The following is a 15,068-nucleotide window of genomic DNA, read 5'->3' as shown; positions in this document are numbered from 1 at the left end:
GAGTTATTAAGGTACAAGGACTAAATTGCATAAGGACTAAAAATTACATTATAGATTAAAATAAATTAAAGGACTAAAGTAACCATTACACCATTGCTCTTCTAAGAGAACGGTCATAATGTGGCATTTATGATATATATATATATATATATATATATATATTATGTTAATTTAATACATATATATACATGTTATAATTATAATAATAATAGTCATAATAATAAACAAAAGGAAAGAAAGAGAAGATTTCATTCTCTTTTACATGCAAAATATGGTGTAACATTTGAAATTTAATGAAAATTGAGTTGTGTGTTATTAATCTATTGTAATTATTTTATTTCGTAGCGAACATCGTCCTAGAATCTTCGAGTAAGAAAGGGAAAGACAAAGTCGATGTCGAGTAGCTCGAAATATACAGTTTGTGTTTCTATAATCCGAACTAAGTTATAAATTATTGCATTTTGAATTGTTCCATATAGTAAGTAATTAAGGTGAGAACTCTTGTACTTTGGGCCAAATTGAAACAATTAATGATTATAATAAACAATTTATGTGTATCAAGAAATATGGTATTCTTATGAATATGTGTATTGAGAAATTTTAGTTGTTATCAAATTTAATATATACTTATATGTGTGATGATGTACATATGTTAAATTGGAACATTGGATGTGTTGAAAGTGAAATGAAACCCTATTAACTGTTTCGAGCTAAGTCGAATATAAATGGCATGTCATAAGATAGGAAGAGTTCATAGATTTCTTCGACCTCGAGTCGATGAGGCACTGGGTGTCAACTTATATAGCGCTGAGCCTAGTTATTACTTTAGATTTATCTGATGAGACACTGGGTGCCAAACTGGTATGTTGGTTGGATCCGTGTATCCGTCCAAGTTCGAGTTGAGTTAATAGGGAAAAATGAAATATAGAATGATGAAATGGGATATGAATATTGAAATGAATTCATATATTGAACAAAAAGATGAATTATGCTATTGCATGAATTGAATTACGAAATGCTATATATGAAATACAATTGATATGTGTTTAAACATGTGGAATCTAGTGGATGTAAGTAAATAATGAGTAAATTTGTATTATTGATTTGAAACATATGTTCATAACTTTACTTGTTACATTCTCACATTTTAATTATTCATATCAAGTTTAAATTGTTTGTATTATAGAAATACCACTAAGTTATACTCAACGTGTGGTTTTATTTTTCGTGTACAGGTTAGGTACCTTCATTTTATTGTCGACTCGTTATCTAATGACAATCCTGGGCTCAAGTGTGGTGATGTTTTATTTTGTAATGGCATGGACTTTAGAGGTCCTTTGTTTGAGGTTGTTTATAATATGATGATATTTTGGTTTTCAAGTGCAATGATGGTTATATTTATATATGGTTGTGGTTGAGGCTATGTTTGGTATGATAGTTTAGCTTAAAGTTTGGTATGTGTTTAGCTTGAGGTTGGTAACCTAAGTAGCTAAATGTTAGTCCAATGATGGAAAATTTGGTATGAATAAAGGTTTTGAATGGATGTGGTACCAATGAGGGTACATTGGTTAGGCACTTATGATGGTTGTTTTGGCTTGTTTTGAGCATGTTTAATTGAGTTTTGAATAGGTTAAATGACTGGTGAATTGGTTGCTTAGTGTCTAAGTAAACACAATTTAGTAAACTTGAGTTGTAAACTTGAGTTTTAAGGTACATTTAGGTACACTAGCTTAGGACATAGTCTGCCACATGGCCGTGTGACACACACGAGCATGTGCCCTAATCGTGTTGTAAAACAGTATAGGTGCAGATCCCACACGGGCTGAGACACAGCCATTTGTCTCAAATCAGTGAATTACACGGGTAAAGACATGGGCTGAGACATGGCTGTGTGTCCCAACTTCGAAAGTCACACAGTCTGGGGCGTTCCCCATGACCGTGTGACCTTTGTTTTTAGGTATTTTTAAAATTTTCCCTATACTTCTAGAATTATTTCAAATTAGCCCCTGTTTGATTTTAAACTGTTTTTAAGGTCCCATAAACTTTTATTAAGGATTGTAAGAGTATTGGCACTTAGTTTTGGAATGAAAATAACAAACTTAAATTAGGTGAAGTAAGTCATTCTACTAATATCATCAAAAGTAGATAGGTATAGTATAGACCAATAATCTGGTGCTAATAATTAGAATAGTCTTGTTATGTATCCAACTTTTAGCTTTCAAGAGGGAATAAATAGTGATAAGAGCGTAAACAGTAGAAGACCAAGTTTAGCATCGTATGGCATGATTCATTAATTGATTGTATAAGACACTATTATGGAAATATTAAATTAGCATGTATTGCTCCCAATATGATGTGATGTAAATAGTTAGCTTAGAGTTTTACTTACGATGTAATTAAACGTTGTGATTGGTTAGTAACGCCTGCGACCCTAATCTGATGACAGAGAAGGGTTAATGGTGTTACAGAATCGATTTTTATCTATTTTTAAATATTTTTATTTTTAATAATTTATTCAATCAAACAGATTGAATCGAGAATCGATGGTTTGACCGGTTCGCCTATTGGTCTAATTTTGAAAACCTTAAGTTCTGTTGATGATATATTATAAGTAAAATCAGATGATATATTGATGAAAAAAAAACTCATTAATTTGTATACAAATAAGGATTAATCCCATTCTACATCCTCAAAACTATACAAAACATTGTAATTGAATTTTAAAGTAACAATTACATATTTATTATGTTTTTAATCAACCTAGCCATTAATTTAAACTTTAAATTATTGTTCAAATATAATATAAAATATATATAAATATGATATGTTTAAAAATCAATAGGCCACTTAAATTTTATCAACACTATCTATTTTTTAACACGTCACATCTAAATTATTTATGTAATAGGCACTCAGGCGTTTACACTTCAATTCGTATGTTTTAGATATTCTTTATGTTAAATTTGAGCAAACACCTAAATTGATAAAATTAGAAGACATTTAGGACTTAATTTGAATGGTTTAAAGATTAAAGATAAATTGAAAAATTGAAAGATAATTTAAGGGCATTGGATGGAAATTAAGCGAAATAAAGAAAAAGAAAAGGGGGCATTAAGGAGTGGGTGTGTAGGGAGGTGTGGGGAAAAGCGGGGTTGGAATTAGGGGAGGGGAGAGGGGGAGAGAAAGATGAAACGTGGTGGTGTGATGGAGGGGATAAGTGGGCCAGCGGCCGTGGTTGGATAGGACTGTAGCAGGGCAGCTAGTGCTACTTGCGGGGGGCTTAAAGATGTGGTCCACCGGTTAGGTTTAACAGGGAGTGGAAGACACGTGGGTTGTTTGACAAGTGGTGGTACAGGGCTGATCATCCCCGCACCTATCAATGCTTCTGGGTCCTTAACACTGTATCATCCGTACCACGATTTATGCTGCCTCCATCACGTGATTCAACTCCTCCGTCCCTTCATTTCCCGCCCTTTGCTTTTTACTCTTAGCTCCCTAGAATCCTCTCTCCTTCCACGTCGTTTAATGCTTTTAATTAATCAAATTTTTGGAACAACTGCCTCCACTTTATTCGTTTCATTTATTTTCTAATTAAAACTGAAGTGGGCTAATATGGTAATTTGCAGAAAACTGAGTCATTACGTGGCGTAACCCGGGGTGGGCTTAAAACAAAAATAAATAAAAAGGTCTAACTCTTCTGCCAAAAAGACGTTTAACTCTGCCCCACATCCCTGTATTCTTTCAACTTTTAAAATTTAGTCTCTCAACTTTTGATTCCCTTCATTCAGTCAATTTGCTTTTGTGATTGATAAATTAAAGTATAATTAAAAGAAATACGTTATGAATTGAATTTTCATTTAAGTTTCCTTTAGATCACCGATGAAAATATTTTTAATGATAAGACATATGTTTTGATCCAAACGTGACGATAAGATTAAATATGGTAAAAAATTTCTTTTAAAGGTATTACATAAAATGGCAATATAAATATAGAATATATGATTAAAATTATTTCTATTTTAAAACAAAAATAAAAATGAATATTTTTAAAATTGGTAAAAAATATTTTTAAAAACAATATATTTTATTATTGAATATTTACGTGATTACTTATTTTTAATTCATATATTAGTTTTGTAATAGACTATATTTTACTAGCTTATTATGTTATGTTAAAATTATTTATTTTAAATAAATATATATATTAAAAATTAAGCAGCTCTTTTTTTTCTTTTGAAAGAAAAATTAAACAAATAGAGATTCAAAATTTCAAATTAAAAGCAGGAAGACTAAATTTTAAAAATGTAAGAGTACAGGGATTATGGGAAAAATTAGACCTAAATAAAAATATAAAGCGAAGAAAAAATTATAAAAAAAAATGCATATAATGAATTGGAAAAAGGTTTAAAAGGAAGGCTGAGATGACACCATAGTGGAGACCTAAGCTTGTCTCAAATTCACGCGTTCTATTTCCTTATCACTTTCTCTCACTCTTTTCATAACGAAAAGTCCGAAAGACCCTGGAGCACCTTCCAATTTACGAAATTAGTAATCACTGAAATCAGTGAAGAGAGTGTAAAAAAAATCCCTGACCTTTGCCCCTTTCTCTCGTCCGATCGATCTCGCAGCGTCTAAGAGAAGGAATTTGAGAAATTAGTGCTCCAAAGGCAGCTGGTTCCTGTTAACCGGAAATTTGAAGCCATGTCTCCGGGAGAAACGGTCTCCCGGTCACCTCTAGACAAGCCTCTTAACCAGCTTACTGAGGATGACATTTCCCAGGTCACTCGCGAAGATTGCCGCCGTTACCTCAAAGAAAAAGGTCTCTCTCTGTGCATCTATTTTTTTCTCTTCTAAATTTATGTATGTTTTCTGTTTTGAATGTGAAAGTGTGTGCATGTTCTGATTCGAATTTTTGAACTCCTATTCCTTTTCACAATTTCTTCTTTGCTTTTAGGGATGCGGAGACCGTCTTGGAACAAATCGCAGGCGATTCAGCAGGTGATCTCGTTGAAAACTCTTCTAGAAACGACGTCTGATTCCGACGCCGTTGAAGCTCGGAAGAAACTTTACCCTCCCTGCCCGGAATATCCGCCTTGCGTGCGTGTATTTCTTTTTTGGATAAATTAATCTTGTTTATGTTATTTTATTTCAGTTTCCAAGGCATGAAAAAGTTGTATTTAGTTTAGTAGAATATTTTACAAACTTCTCCTTTTTTTTTTGGTCAAACTAGTCAAATTAAATAAAAATTTTCGCAGGTTGTTTCTGATTCAAACGTTCTACCGAAGGAAATTACACCGAATAACGGGATCTTGGTTCCAGTTCCCGAATCCGTTCCTTGTCCCCATTCAAATCCCTCGAAATCCGATTTGTCCGGCGACAATTCTGGCCGAACGGTCATCTCTGGAAATGATTCTGTTTCTCCAAGGTGTTCTTTTTACACTATTTTTTTGCACCCTATTTTTTCCTTTCTAGATAACCCTAGTTCAATGAGGGTGAGGTCATTTAATTATCTTTTTCTTTAGGAAATTTTGTCCAACATAGAGTCAACTGTTAAGCGTTTCAATGTGAAAGGAATGTGAATTTCGCACATGTGCCCGAGTATCTGTGTGGTATCCGTAATTTCGGACGTCGAGTTTGTGCTTGCAATTACTACAAAATCCTCAAGTCAACAATGACGGCATGCTAATCATAAGTTGTTCCTTTCCATTATTTTAGACTTGCAATCTGGAGGATCCTTTAGAGTTACCTATTTATGCTCTAAAACTTTTAACCATTTAATTTAGTGGCTTGGGATGAGTGGGAGGGTCAACATGTAGCTAAATGACGTGGCGCACAACTGTTGATTTATTTAGTTTTGTCAGAGTAATCTACTGGTCTTGGCATCAAAATGGAATGACATTGAAGTTGGCTATACAAGAAAGTTGGAGTAAGTTCCAAGCAGAGTTTTGTGCTGGTTAGAGTGCTTGACTAGCATCTCCCATGCGTATAAGAGTGGTTGGTTGAGATTAAAGTTTCTCGGCTTTGATTAAAGCGTCATTTCTGTCTCAGGCTTTCTTGAATTGGACTGCTCCTAAATTTATGGATCCCTATTTCTTGATGAGAAAACCAAACTAGCTCGCATAAACAGATCAAGAACTCATCATGGAGAAAGTAGTTGATCGGAATTTTGAACTAACAGGAGACAAAATGGCTTTTGTAAAGGATGTTTACTTAATGATTTGATTAACTGAAATTTAATGGAAGCAAGAAAGCTACAGCTTACATTTCAATGCATGTTATGGTATAATACAACACTCAGATAGGAGTCTAACTATTTTCCTTGTTAAATGTGTGGTTATTGATTTCTTGTTGATGTTTTTCTCTGATAAATACCAACTCTAGAGGAACTAAATACTTCTGTCAGGAATATTCAGGTAGTTGAAATCTTTTAGCTGCAGTTTCATTTCTGCCCTGCTTTAGTCCTTGGTGTATAACTTGCATGGCTACTGGTTACAGGTTCTTGTATATATGTAGGGGCAGCTAAAACGTATGCTTTTCCTCTTCCTCTTTGATTTCTTGATTTTGGCATGTAAAACTATTACTTGATCGAAGCTTTACCTACTAGATGTGCAGTTAAAAGATATGCTGGTTTTATAATCATATGTTTTGTCTTCATAAAACTTTAAAAAGTCATTCACCCCCTCCCAAGTATCAAGATACCTGTTGATTGTATGAGTTTAGACTACAGTATCATACATAAGGTTGTGGCTATGAATGTTTTCTGTCAGCTTCTGTAGTGAAAGATTTTGAGGAGATTGTTGCACCTATTGCCTTACTGGATAAACTCCATTACTTCTTTACTTTGATAACTTGCCTAATTTCATGTTAGGTTGTCTAATTAAAATATTGCATCTTATTGGTTTGGTGCATATTATTTTTCATCTAAAAAAATTACTTATGGTCATAGTTCAGCAGAGGACCAACTCCTGCAAGATTTAGAGTAACTTGATTTGGAGTGAAAATTTTGGGCTTGATGTAGACTTATCTTGAGCATTTCTTTTAAGGAATATATCATATTACTGGTTTGCCTAAGTTGATGTTGCCGATTGAGGTTCTAAGAGTGAAAATTTCCCAACTGCCCAGAATTGCAGGCGCACCAAAAGAGTCAGCAGGACAGATGACAATCTTTTACTGTGGGAAAGTGAATGTCTATGATGATATGCCTGGTTGTAAGGTTATCTATATTCTTTTCTTAATAGTTCAGATGTTATATGGCTTATCTCACTATAAATAAGTGTTGTCATATTGACTTACAATGGTTTTTGCAGGCTGAAGCAATCTTGCAGCTTGCTGCAAGCCCAGTCTCATTTCCTCACGAAATTCTAGCTGATCAAAGGACCACACCATGGTCCATTCCATGCCATTCACAGGCTGCAAGTGTCAAAACAACCCCATGCTCACAAATGGTTATATTGCCACCTCAGCAAACAGGTAGGATTTTGGGTTGGTTTAGGTGCTTTTTTAACTTCGGCTTCATTTCTCTTCTAAGTCCATGTGGAGTTTGTGTGACTTAGAGTGGGAAAAAGGAGTAATAAGCAAATAAGCATACATCTTTTTTCTTGGATGAATCTGTTTCAGTTTATAATGAACCATGTTATATTCCAAGATAATCCTCTATTGATTATTGACGTGCCTCTTTCTTTCTTTCTTTCTTTTTTTGCTGTAAATCTGGCAGAAAACTGTCAATTTCCTCGAGAAGAGAGCAATGCATCTCTTGAAGACAGCCTTGGTAAATACTTCCTTCTAATTGTCTCGTAAAATTTCATAACTTCTTTACATGCTTAGCACCTCTCCTCTGATTAATGGCAATGGATGATGGTTTTGCCATGAATACGCATTAGCTGTATTTTGTTTTGGTGTTGGGTTAGGTTTAAACTTTCTGCTATAGAACCTGTAATTTTTTTCCCCATTAAGGCTTCTCTTTTGAATAATGAACTTAAGTAATTGAACAACAGAGATGCAGCTGTGTTGCCAATCCTTGATTTAATGAATTATGATTGAAACTTGATCTTGTTCGTAGTTTTCATGCTCATTAGGACTTTTTTGCCTTCCCTTATCATCTTCATAATGATGTTAATACAATAGAACCAGCCTCCAGGTGCCCCAAACTCCTTTCCTCCCTCTATCCCTTGTTTCGTTCCCGTGTCAAATCATTTTTGTTGGTTGTAACCTAGAGCAACTTTCGTACTTCTTTTCCTTGTTACTCATCAGGTCAAATAAATAAGCTTCAACAGACTTTGATCATAGGCAAGAACTGGTGTTCAAATAAAACTTTTGCCTGGAATAGGCATGATAGAATACAAATTTTACAATTTATTAGAAAGCTATATTTCAGTTGCTTGTCTGCTTGAATAGAGATTTCTGGTATTTGACATACAGTTTTTGGGTCATGGCCTTTGATTATTTCTTGTTTCTCGTTTAATTTGATGTGAAATAGGATATGGTTTTTTTTAGATGGTGCGCCACCAGGATGAACTAATTGATTCTGGACCATGACATAACCACTGTGGTGGAACCTTGATAAATCTAAAGAGATGCGTGCCTGACCTGATAACTAATGTAGTAAACTTTTATCTGTTGGCTTAGCTGGTTAAGGTCCTTTCCAACCTGGAGTGTAGTTTTGTTACAGATTCAGCTTTTATCTTGTGCCCTCAATTTTTTGCAGCTCATGTCTGGACCTTTTTTATTCCAAAAGTGAAGTAGGACAATGAGGGGTATTTTATTTTTTGGAAGCTGGTTTTGTATCGTTTTGTGTATAAACATCAGTGTGACAAAACTGATGTACTTTCATAGCTGGAATAAAAGGCTATGTTGTTATGATGGTTTTCACGAAATATAAAAGATGTTGGTATCCTTTATGCTATGACGATAACTTCATTTTCTCCCCTATTGGCTTTAAATATTCATTTTTGTAACTTGCTTCCAGAAGGACCTACTCGCAGAAAAGCATCGGTGCAAAGATATCTTGAGAAGAAGAAAGACAGGTATCTTTCATGGCAAATACGTTGTACATTAGAATCAAATACTTGTACAATCTAGTTTGCTTTGCTGTTCGTTTCTCATACCCCTGTTAGATGAAGGTTTAAGAACAAGAGAAAGTTGGCAATGTCTTCATCTCCGACCTTAGACATCTACTTAAATCAAGTGGCAGATCAGTTTTCAAATGAGCAGTTGAAACAAAGTGAACCATATTATTCTCCCCAAGCAGAAGTGCAACGCATGCCTCTTGAGTGCAGCTCCATTGAAAATGTTGCAAAGATTCCCCGTCTTACTACTGATGGAAAAGGTGACCAGTAATTTTTTTCTCTTGCATGCCTGTGTTGTCTTTATGCAATAAATGGGCTTTGAACCTAGGAAAGGCAGGGCAAATTTAATACATATATAAACGTATTTGACCTGATGATTTTCAGAAATGCATCATATTTGAACGGTCAGTTTGCACAATATAAATATATAATGGACTATGTGATCGCTTTGTTGCAGATTCATTCAAAATATGACCAAGAATGGAGCCCTAACCATGTGGATACGGCGTAGTGTTCCTCCATCTAAGGCTTTGTAATATAATATTTAACATGTTATATCCTTTGCGGCCATTATTAGCAACTACTTAAATGAGGAATCTAGTTTAGTGTTGCTGATCTATATTTTCCTTTGTACTGTTTTTCATTTAAGCTAAATGATCATTTGGCAACTGAAAGAAAAAAGAGCCTTATGTTATCCCATGGTCATTTTAAGCATATCAAGTCAGTAACAATCCTTGTGAAATGGAAAACAAATGAGCCGTTTTAAGTATTTTTATTTTTATTTTTTGGTTATTTTCATGTTTCTTTTATTTTTAAACAATATTTTTCTAACATTAGTGTCTAAGGTCCGAACTTATGATTTTTTTGTCTTTTCAGTGTAATATGTTTTATCATTGTAAGCAATTTTAAAAAAAGTTGTTTGTTATGGGTCATCCCAATTAATATGGGCGTGCTTTTCGTACCATTTGGCCGGTTGCTTAGTGTAATAGCATGAAAAACAAACTTGAAAAAAAGTTTATTTAGTACATTAGTACTAGAATAGTTGTAATAACATTGGCATTAAAATAGTTTACTGTTGTCAACTAAGTCTGATATATTGATAAAATATTTTCATTGAAATGAAGTTTTAGTTAATCTCAGGTCGGATGTTTGATAGCTTAACTTTTTCTGTATCTTTTAAAAAGAAAATTTATTGTTTGGTAGAAAGTGAAAATTATAATTTTTACAAATATTAAGTTATTTTTAAATTTTATTGTATATATTATATATTTTCTATTATTTTTAGTAATGTTTAGTTAATTTCTAACACTAACTTCTTAAAAATATAAACAAAAGGGTCATGTACTAAATTGAATAATTTTAACCATAAATAAAATAATTAATAGATGTGGAATGCATCTATTTTAAAAGTAGCTTTGGTTAGAAAACTGGAGGATTAAATTAATAGAATTTATAAATATGAAGGGTTAAATTTATTAAATTATTTTGAATTAGAATCAAATTAATAGAATATTTAAGTATTAAGAACTAAATGTGTTACCAAATCAGGATTGAATTCAAATGTTAGTACTTAAATTAAAAAAAATTGAAGTTAAGTGACCAAAACAGAAATGTAAACATAATTGAGTGACCATTTGTACAATTTACCGGACAATAAATATATTTTATACTAAATCTAAACTCAAGTGTTTATTACCTTAAAATATAAAAGGACTCCCACGTGCATGGAAAAATGGTGTTAACTCATAAATGATTGAATATGTATTTATAATAAACTACACTTTCCCCATTAATTTAATTTTTTATTTAAATTTTATTTATTTTCCTTATTTTTCTATTTTTACTCAAATGAGGAAATCCATGTTATAACTCTAGAACTTTCTAGTCTTTAACATATTGCTTTAGCGGCGTCTTTATACGCAAGCGTGGCAAAACTACCACGCTCTACTATAACGGCATAAACTACCTTACCAAATAAGAAACTTCCAAAAGAAATTTATCAAAGGTTCCGTTAATACTGATTTTCTCTGTCACTTTCCACTTATAATTCTACTCTTCTCTTTAGATTCACCTTCCAATTTCTTTTCTTCAATTGGAGTATATGCCCCTGTTTTCAAATCCTCATTCATGAAAACAAATTTTCAGCATTTTACTTAGCAATTGTCTAAGAAGGCAACTGAATTCAAATCAAATCCTTTTTTTTTTTTTTTGAATCATGAATCAGTATTTTCCTTTAAAGGAAGAGTTCCATTGTTCGAATTACTCGCAGTACGAAGATGAGACGCCGCAACCTATGGAGGGTCTCAACGATTCAGGGCCTCCGCCGTTTCTGTATAAGACGTTTAACATGGTGGACGATCCAAGTACTAACTGTGTAGTGTCTTGGAGCAGAGGAGGTAGCAGCTTCGTTGTATGGGATACTCACTCTCTTTCTAGTAATCTCCTCCCTAGATTTTTCAAGCACAATAATTTCTCCAGTTTCGTTAGGCAGCTCAATACTTATGTAAGTGTTCTTATCTTAAACCACGTTTTCAATTTCCAATTTATATTTCTCAAAGGTTAAGACATGGATGCTTTTAAAGCTTGATTATAATTTGTGTGAAATGGTTTTCTCTTCTAAATTAATGTTCTTCTCGGCATCTTTTGATTTCTGTGAAAGTCTACTCAGTTCATAACTTTGAAGCAATAATTTGTTGTTTATCTGTTTTCACAAATTGTTAATTAACTTACATCTCATGCTATGAATTATTTATTAATAATTTAACCATTCATCTACCCTATGAAAATTAAGATATTAAGCTTTTATTTTTACTTGTTAGAATTTGATTTCCATATTTTTTGATAAATATATAAATTTAAACAGTTTATTTTGTTATTTTGTTGCATATAAATGTTGAAATATTGATTTTGTTATTCTTTGTTCACCTATTGATTTTTATATTAGTATTTTAATGATAATATTTAACATTATTTATCTAATTCTAGTTGAAGTAGCTTGTTATTTTTTATAAAGATTATATATTAACCAATTGAGAATGATGAAATTCTCCAACTCCATTTGTGGTAGAAAATTTTTTAAAACACTCTTCCGGGTTTTCCTCACCATTATTTTCTGCAATTTTAACTTTCTTAGAAGTGGGGTACTACTTATTTAGTACTCTTTGTCAAGTACTTGAATTGTGATTTGTAATTTCATTTAACCTGATTTTTTTTTTGTGTGTGTGGTTGATAGTTGATATATGAAACTGAGAACAAAATTCTAATTTTTTTGCCTACAGGGTTTTCGAAAGATTGATTCAGAGAAATGGGAGTTTGAAAATGAAGGGTTTATCAAGGGCCAGAAGCATCTCCTGAACAGTATCAAGAGAAGAAAGAACACATCTCAAACGCCAGTAGTAATTCAACAATCTCTAGGCTTTTGTGTTGAAGATGGTGAAGTGGATCGCTTGAGGCGAGACAGGCGGGTTCTAATGATGGAACTAGTGAAGCTAAGACAGCAGCAACACAACACTCGAGCTTATATTAAGGCCATGGAACGAAGGCTCCAAGGCACTGAAAAGAAGCAGCAGCAAATGATGTGTTTCTTGGCTAGCGCAATGCAGAATCCAGCTTTTCTGAATCAGTTAATACAACAAAAGGAGAAAAGAATGGAGCTTGAAGAAGCCATGTGTAAGAAAAGGAGACGGCTACGGCCTGTTAGCGTCGTCCGCGTAGGTGAATCGAGCCGAAGTAGCGGAGGAGGATCAAACCCTGTTAAGACTGAAGTTTTGGAGTTTGGTGACTATGGATACGAAGTAAAAGTAATGGAAGCACTTGCATTGGAAATGCAAGAGGGAGCAGGTGACAAGGACGAAAATCGAGAGAGACAGGGCAAAGAACTCGATCAAGGATTTTGGGAAGAGTTATTGAATGAGAGGTTCGAAGGAGGTGAAGATGAAGATATGAATGTGAATGTGTTGGTTGATCAATTGGGTTATTTGGGTTCAACTCCAAAGTAGAGAAGGTGATTTGGGTTCCAAGTCCATGCGAAGCTTTGATGCTTTCTTGTTATCAGTAGTGTCCACGCAAGGATGCTTGTGATAAGGTATATATTCTTCATTATGAGAGAAAAATGATCCTTTGCTATATTTTGTCATACTTCAATATTTAGCCATTCAATGGGTGCATATAATATTATTTCTTTTTTAAACAAAGGTGTGGACTAGACTAAGCCAAAACGGGTTCCTACAGATAAGTGGAAAATAATCCCACATCAATTAGTCAAAAATTGGATTGTAACTGTCACCATTTTGTGAGCCACTTTTTTCAAGAGAATAAATTTGTGAGGAGGTGTTTACATTCAAAGATGATAATTTTTCATCGTGGATGCAGTTTGACTGTCCTTATATGAACATGTAAGATAAAAAGTGATTGCTCTTGTTACTTATGTTTATTCGCTGCCTATATTTCTCTTTGGTTTGGTTATGATAGATCATGGTTCATCATGGATGTTAGCTTATAATCTTTTGAAGACAAATTATATGTTATATTAAGTTACGGACCAATTTAGAGAAAAAAGGAGTATAAACTCGTTAGGTTATTAAGTTCCAACAATCTTTTTAGGAACGATCTTGAGTAAATGAGATCTCAGGCTAATAAACTAATTGTTAGGTAGGGAAGAAATCGCGAAGGATTTATCTTCATTGTGGTTGGCTAATAATAACGTATGCTTTTAAATAACCAGTTTTAAAATGGTTGATAGAATGTAAAATGATTAAGAAATCATTTGTTGAATTTTAATACAAGTTTAAACGTTTTGTTAAAAGGGTAGTCCTTACAATTAACGATGCAGGAACATGTTTATTTTCCTGGATATACCATATGTGTGTTGTAACAAAACATTAGATGGTGACAGACCTTATATTAGTGTTGTAAGCCAAGAAAGTATTGAATACATTGAGATTATATGAGAGTAAAACATTTCAGGTTGAATGCATATATCTATTTCAAGTGTAAACAAAACATTTAGAAATTGAAGCTATTTTGCACTCCAACTTATATGCACTAGTTGTTTCTATTTGATGGTTATGCAAGGGTAATGCAGTCTCAGTGGTTGATTTTTTCAGTATTGTCATTTGTGGGCTTTTCTATTAAAATTTTAAAAAAAATAATACAAGTAATACAATATTTCTAATATTTACCAAAATGGGTCCAAACTGATTTTCAGTTGAATTTTCACATCCCAAAACTAGAGGTGAATATAGGTTGGGTTCAATTTAAATTTTAAGTTTTAGTTTGGTTTAGTTAAAAAATAAGTTCAAAATTTTATCTAAATTCGACTCAGATAAAAATGATAAAACTTGAGCTCGATCATATTAAATTTTTTTATATAATTTTTTAAATATAATATATCAAAATATAAAAACATATGTATATCTAAATGACACTAAAATATGTACAATTTAATAAGTAAATATCTTTAAAATAGTAATAAAATTAACAATAAAATAAAAGTTATACAATATCTAAATAATAACAATAAAATAATAGCAGCATAACAACAAAATAATAGTAAAATAGTGAGAAAATAATAAAATAAAAAAAAAACAAGAAACAACAATTTTTTTGTAAATTTAGACTAGGCTTTAGATAAAAAAATCTTACCAGAACCTATTATCTAAACATATCTTTTTTTCTTAAATTTATTTTTAAAATTATATTTTATTTATATTCTCTTACTTTCGGGTAAAATTAAATAACCCGACTCTTACTCAAATTTCCGTTGTAGGAAATAAAAAGACGGTGACCCGTCTAATTGGTGCAGGCACGCGTCCCATCTTCACTAGGAAATCGGGCTAGTCAAACCGATTTCAAGCCTTGGTTCAGGCCCGTGACCTGTGTGGTTATTATAATATTGATTTGAAATATCTAAGTTGTATATTTTGTTTTGTGTTAGCATATTTAAAGTATTATCACTACATATATTTATTATTGCAAATTATATAAATGGCATCATCATCATGT

General features: G+C 32.7%; 2 protein-coding genes across 2 annotated transcripts; both read left to right on the top strand.

Moving 5' to 3' along the window:
• The first annotated feature begins 4,405 nt into the window (after positions 1-4,405).
• LOC108457630 (protein TIFY 4B-like) lies at positions 4,406-9,834 on the top strand. Its single transcript, XM_017756681.2, has 9 exons — positions 4,406-4,819; positions 4,955-5,097; positions 5,256-5,425; positions 7,123-7,213; positions 7,308-7,470; positions 7,715-7,768; positions 8,966-9,023; positions 9,120-9,325; positions 9,523-9,834. The coding sequence occupies exons 1-9, from the start codon at positions 4,702-4,704 to the stop codon at positions 9,537-9,539; spliced, it is 1,020 nt and encodes a 339-aa protein (XP_017612170.1). The 5' UTR covers positions 4,406-4,701; the 3' UTR covers positions 9,540-9,834.
• A 1,240-nt stretch (positions 9,835-11,074) lies between these two features.
• On the top strand, positions 11,075-13,177 carry LOC108457631 (heat stress transcription factor A-7a). Its single transcript, XM_017756682.2, has 2 exons — positions 11,075-11,568; positions 12,344-13,177. The coding sequence occupies exons 1-2, from the start codon at positions 11,281-11,283 to the stop codon at positions 13,061-13,063; spliced, it is 1,008 nt and encodes a 335-aa protein (XP_017612171.1). The 5' UTR covers positions 11,075-11,280; the 3' UTR covers positions 13,064-13,177.
• Positions 13,178-15,068: the final 1,891 nt, after the last annotated feature.

The sequence above is a fragment of the Gossypium arboreum genome, chromosome 12 (genome assembly GCF_025698485.1).
Source record: "Gossypium arboreum isolate Shixiya-1 chromosome 12, ASM2569848v2, whole genome shotgun sequence".
Classification (NCBI taxonomy): domain Eukaryota; kingdom Viridiplantae; phylum Streptophyta; class Magnoliopsida; order Malvales; family Malvaceae; genus Gossypium; species Gossypium arboreum.
This window is presented reverse-complemented; position numbering and strand designations above follow the sequence as displayed.

What these genes read in the sequence shown, in the direction of transcription:
- LOC108457630 (XM_017756681.2), top strand. Translation starts at nt 4,702, where the DNA reads ATGTCTCCGGGAGAAACGGTCTCCCGGTCACCTCTAGACAAGCCTCTT. An exon ending in CCGTTACCTCAAAGAAAAAG is followed by an intron (nt 4,820 to 4,954) that starts GTCTCTCTCTGT and finishes CTTTGCTTTTAG; the next exon opens with GGATGCGGAGACCGTCTTGG. An exon ending in GCCCGGAATATCCGCCTTGC is followed by an intron (nt 5,098 to 5,255) that starts GTGCGTGTATTT and finishes AAATTTTCGCAG; the next exon opens with GTTGTTTCTGATTCAAACGT.
- LOC108457631 (XM_017756682.2), top strand. Translation starts at nt 11,281, where the DNA reads ATGAATCAGTATTTTCCTTTAAAGGAAGAGTTCCATTGTTCGAATTAC. An exon ending in TTAGGCAGCTCAATACTTAT is followed by an intron (nt 11,569 to 12,343) that starts GTAAGTGTTCTT and finishes TTTTGCCTACAG; the next exon opens with GGTTTTCGAAAGATTGATTC.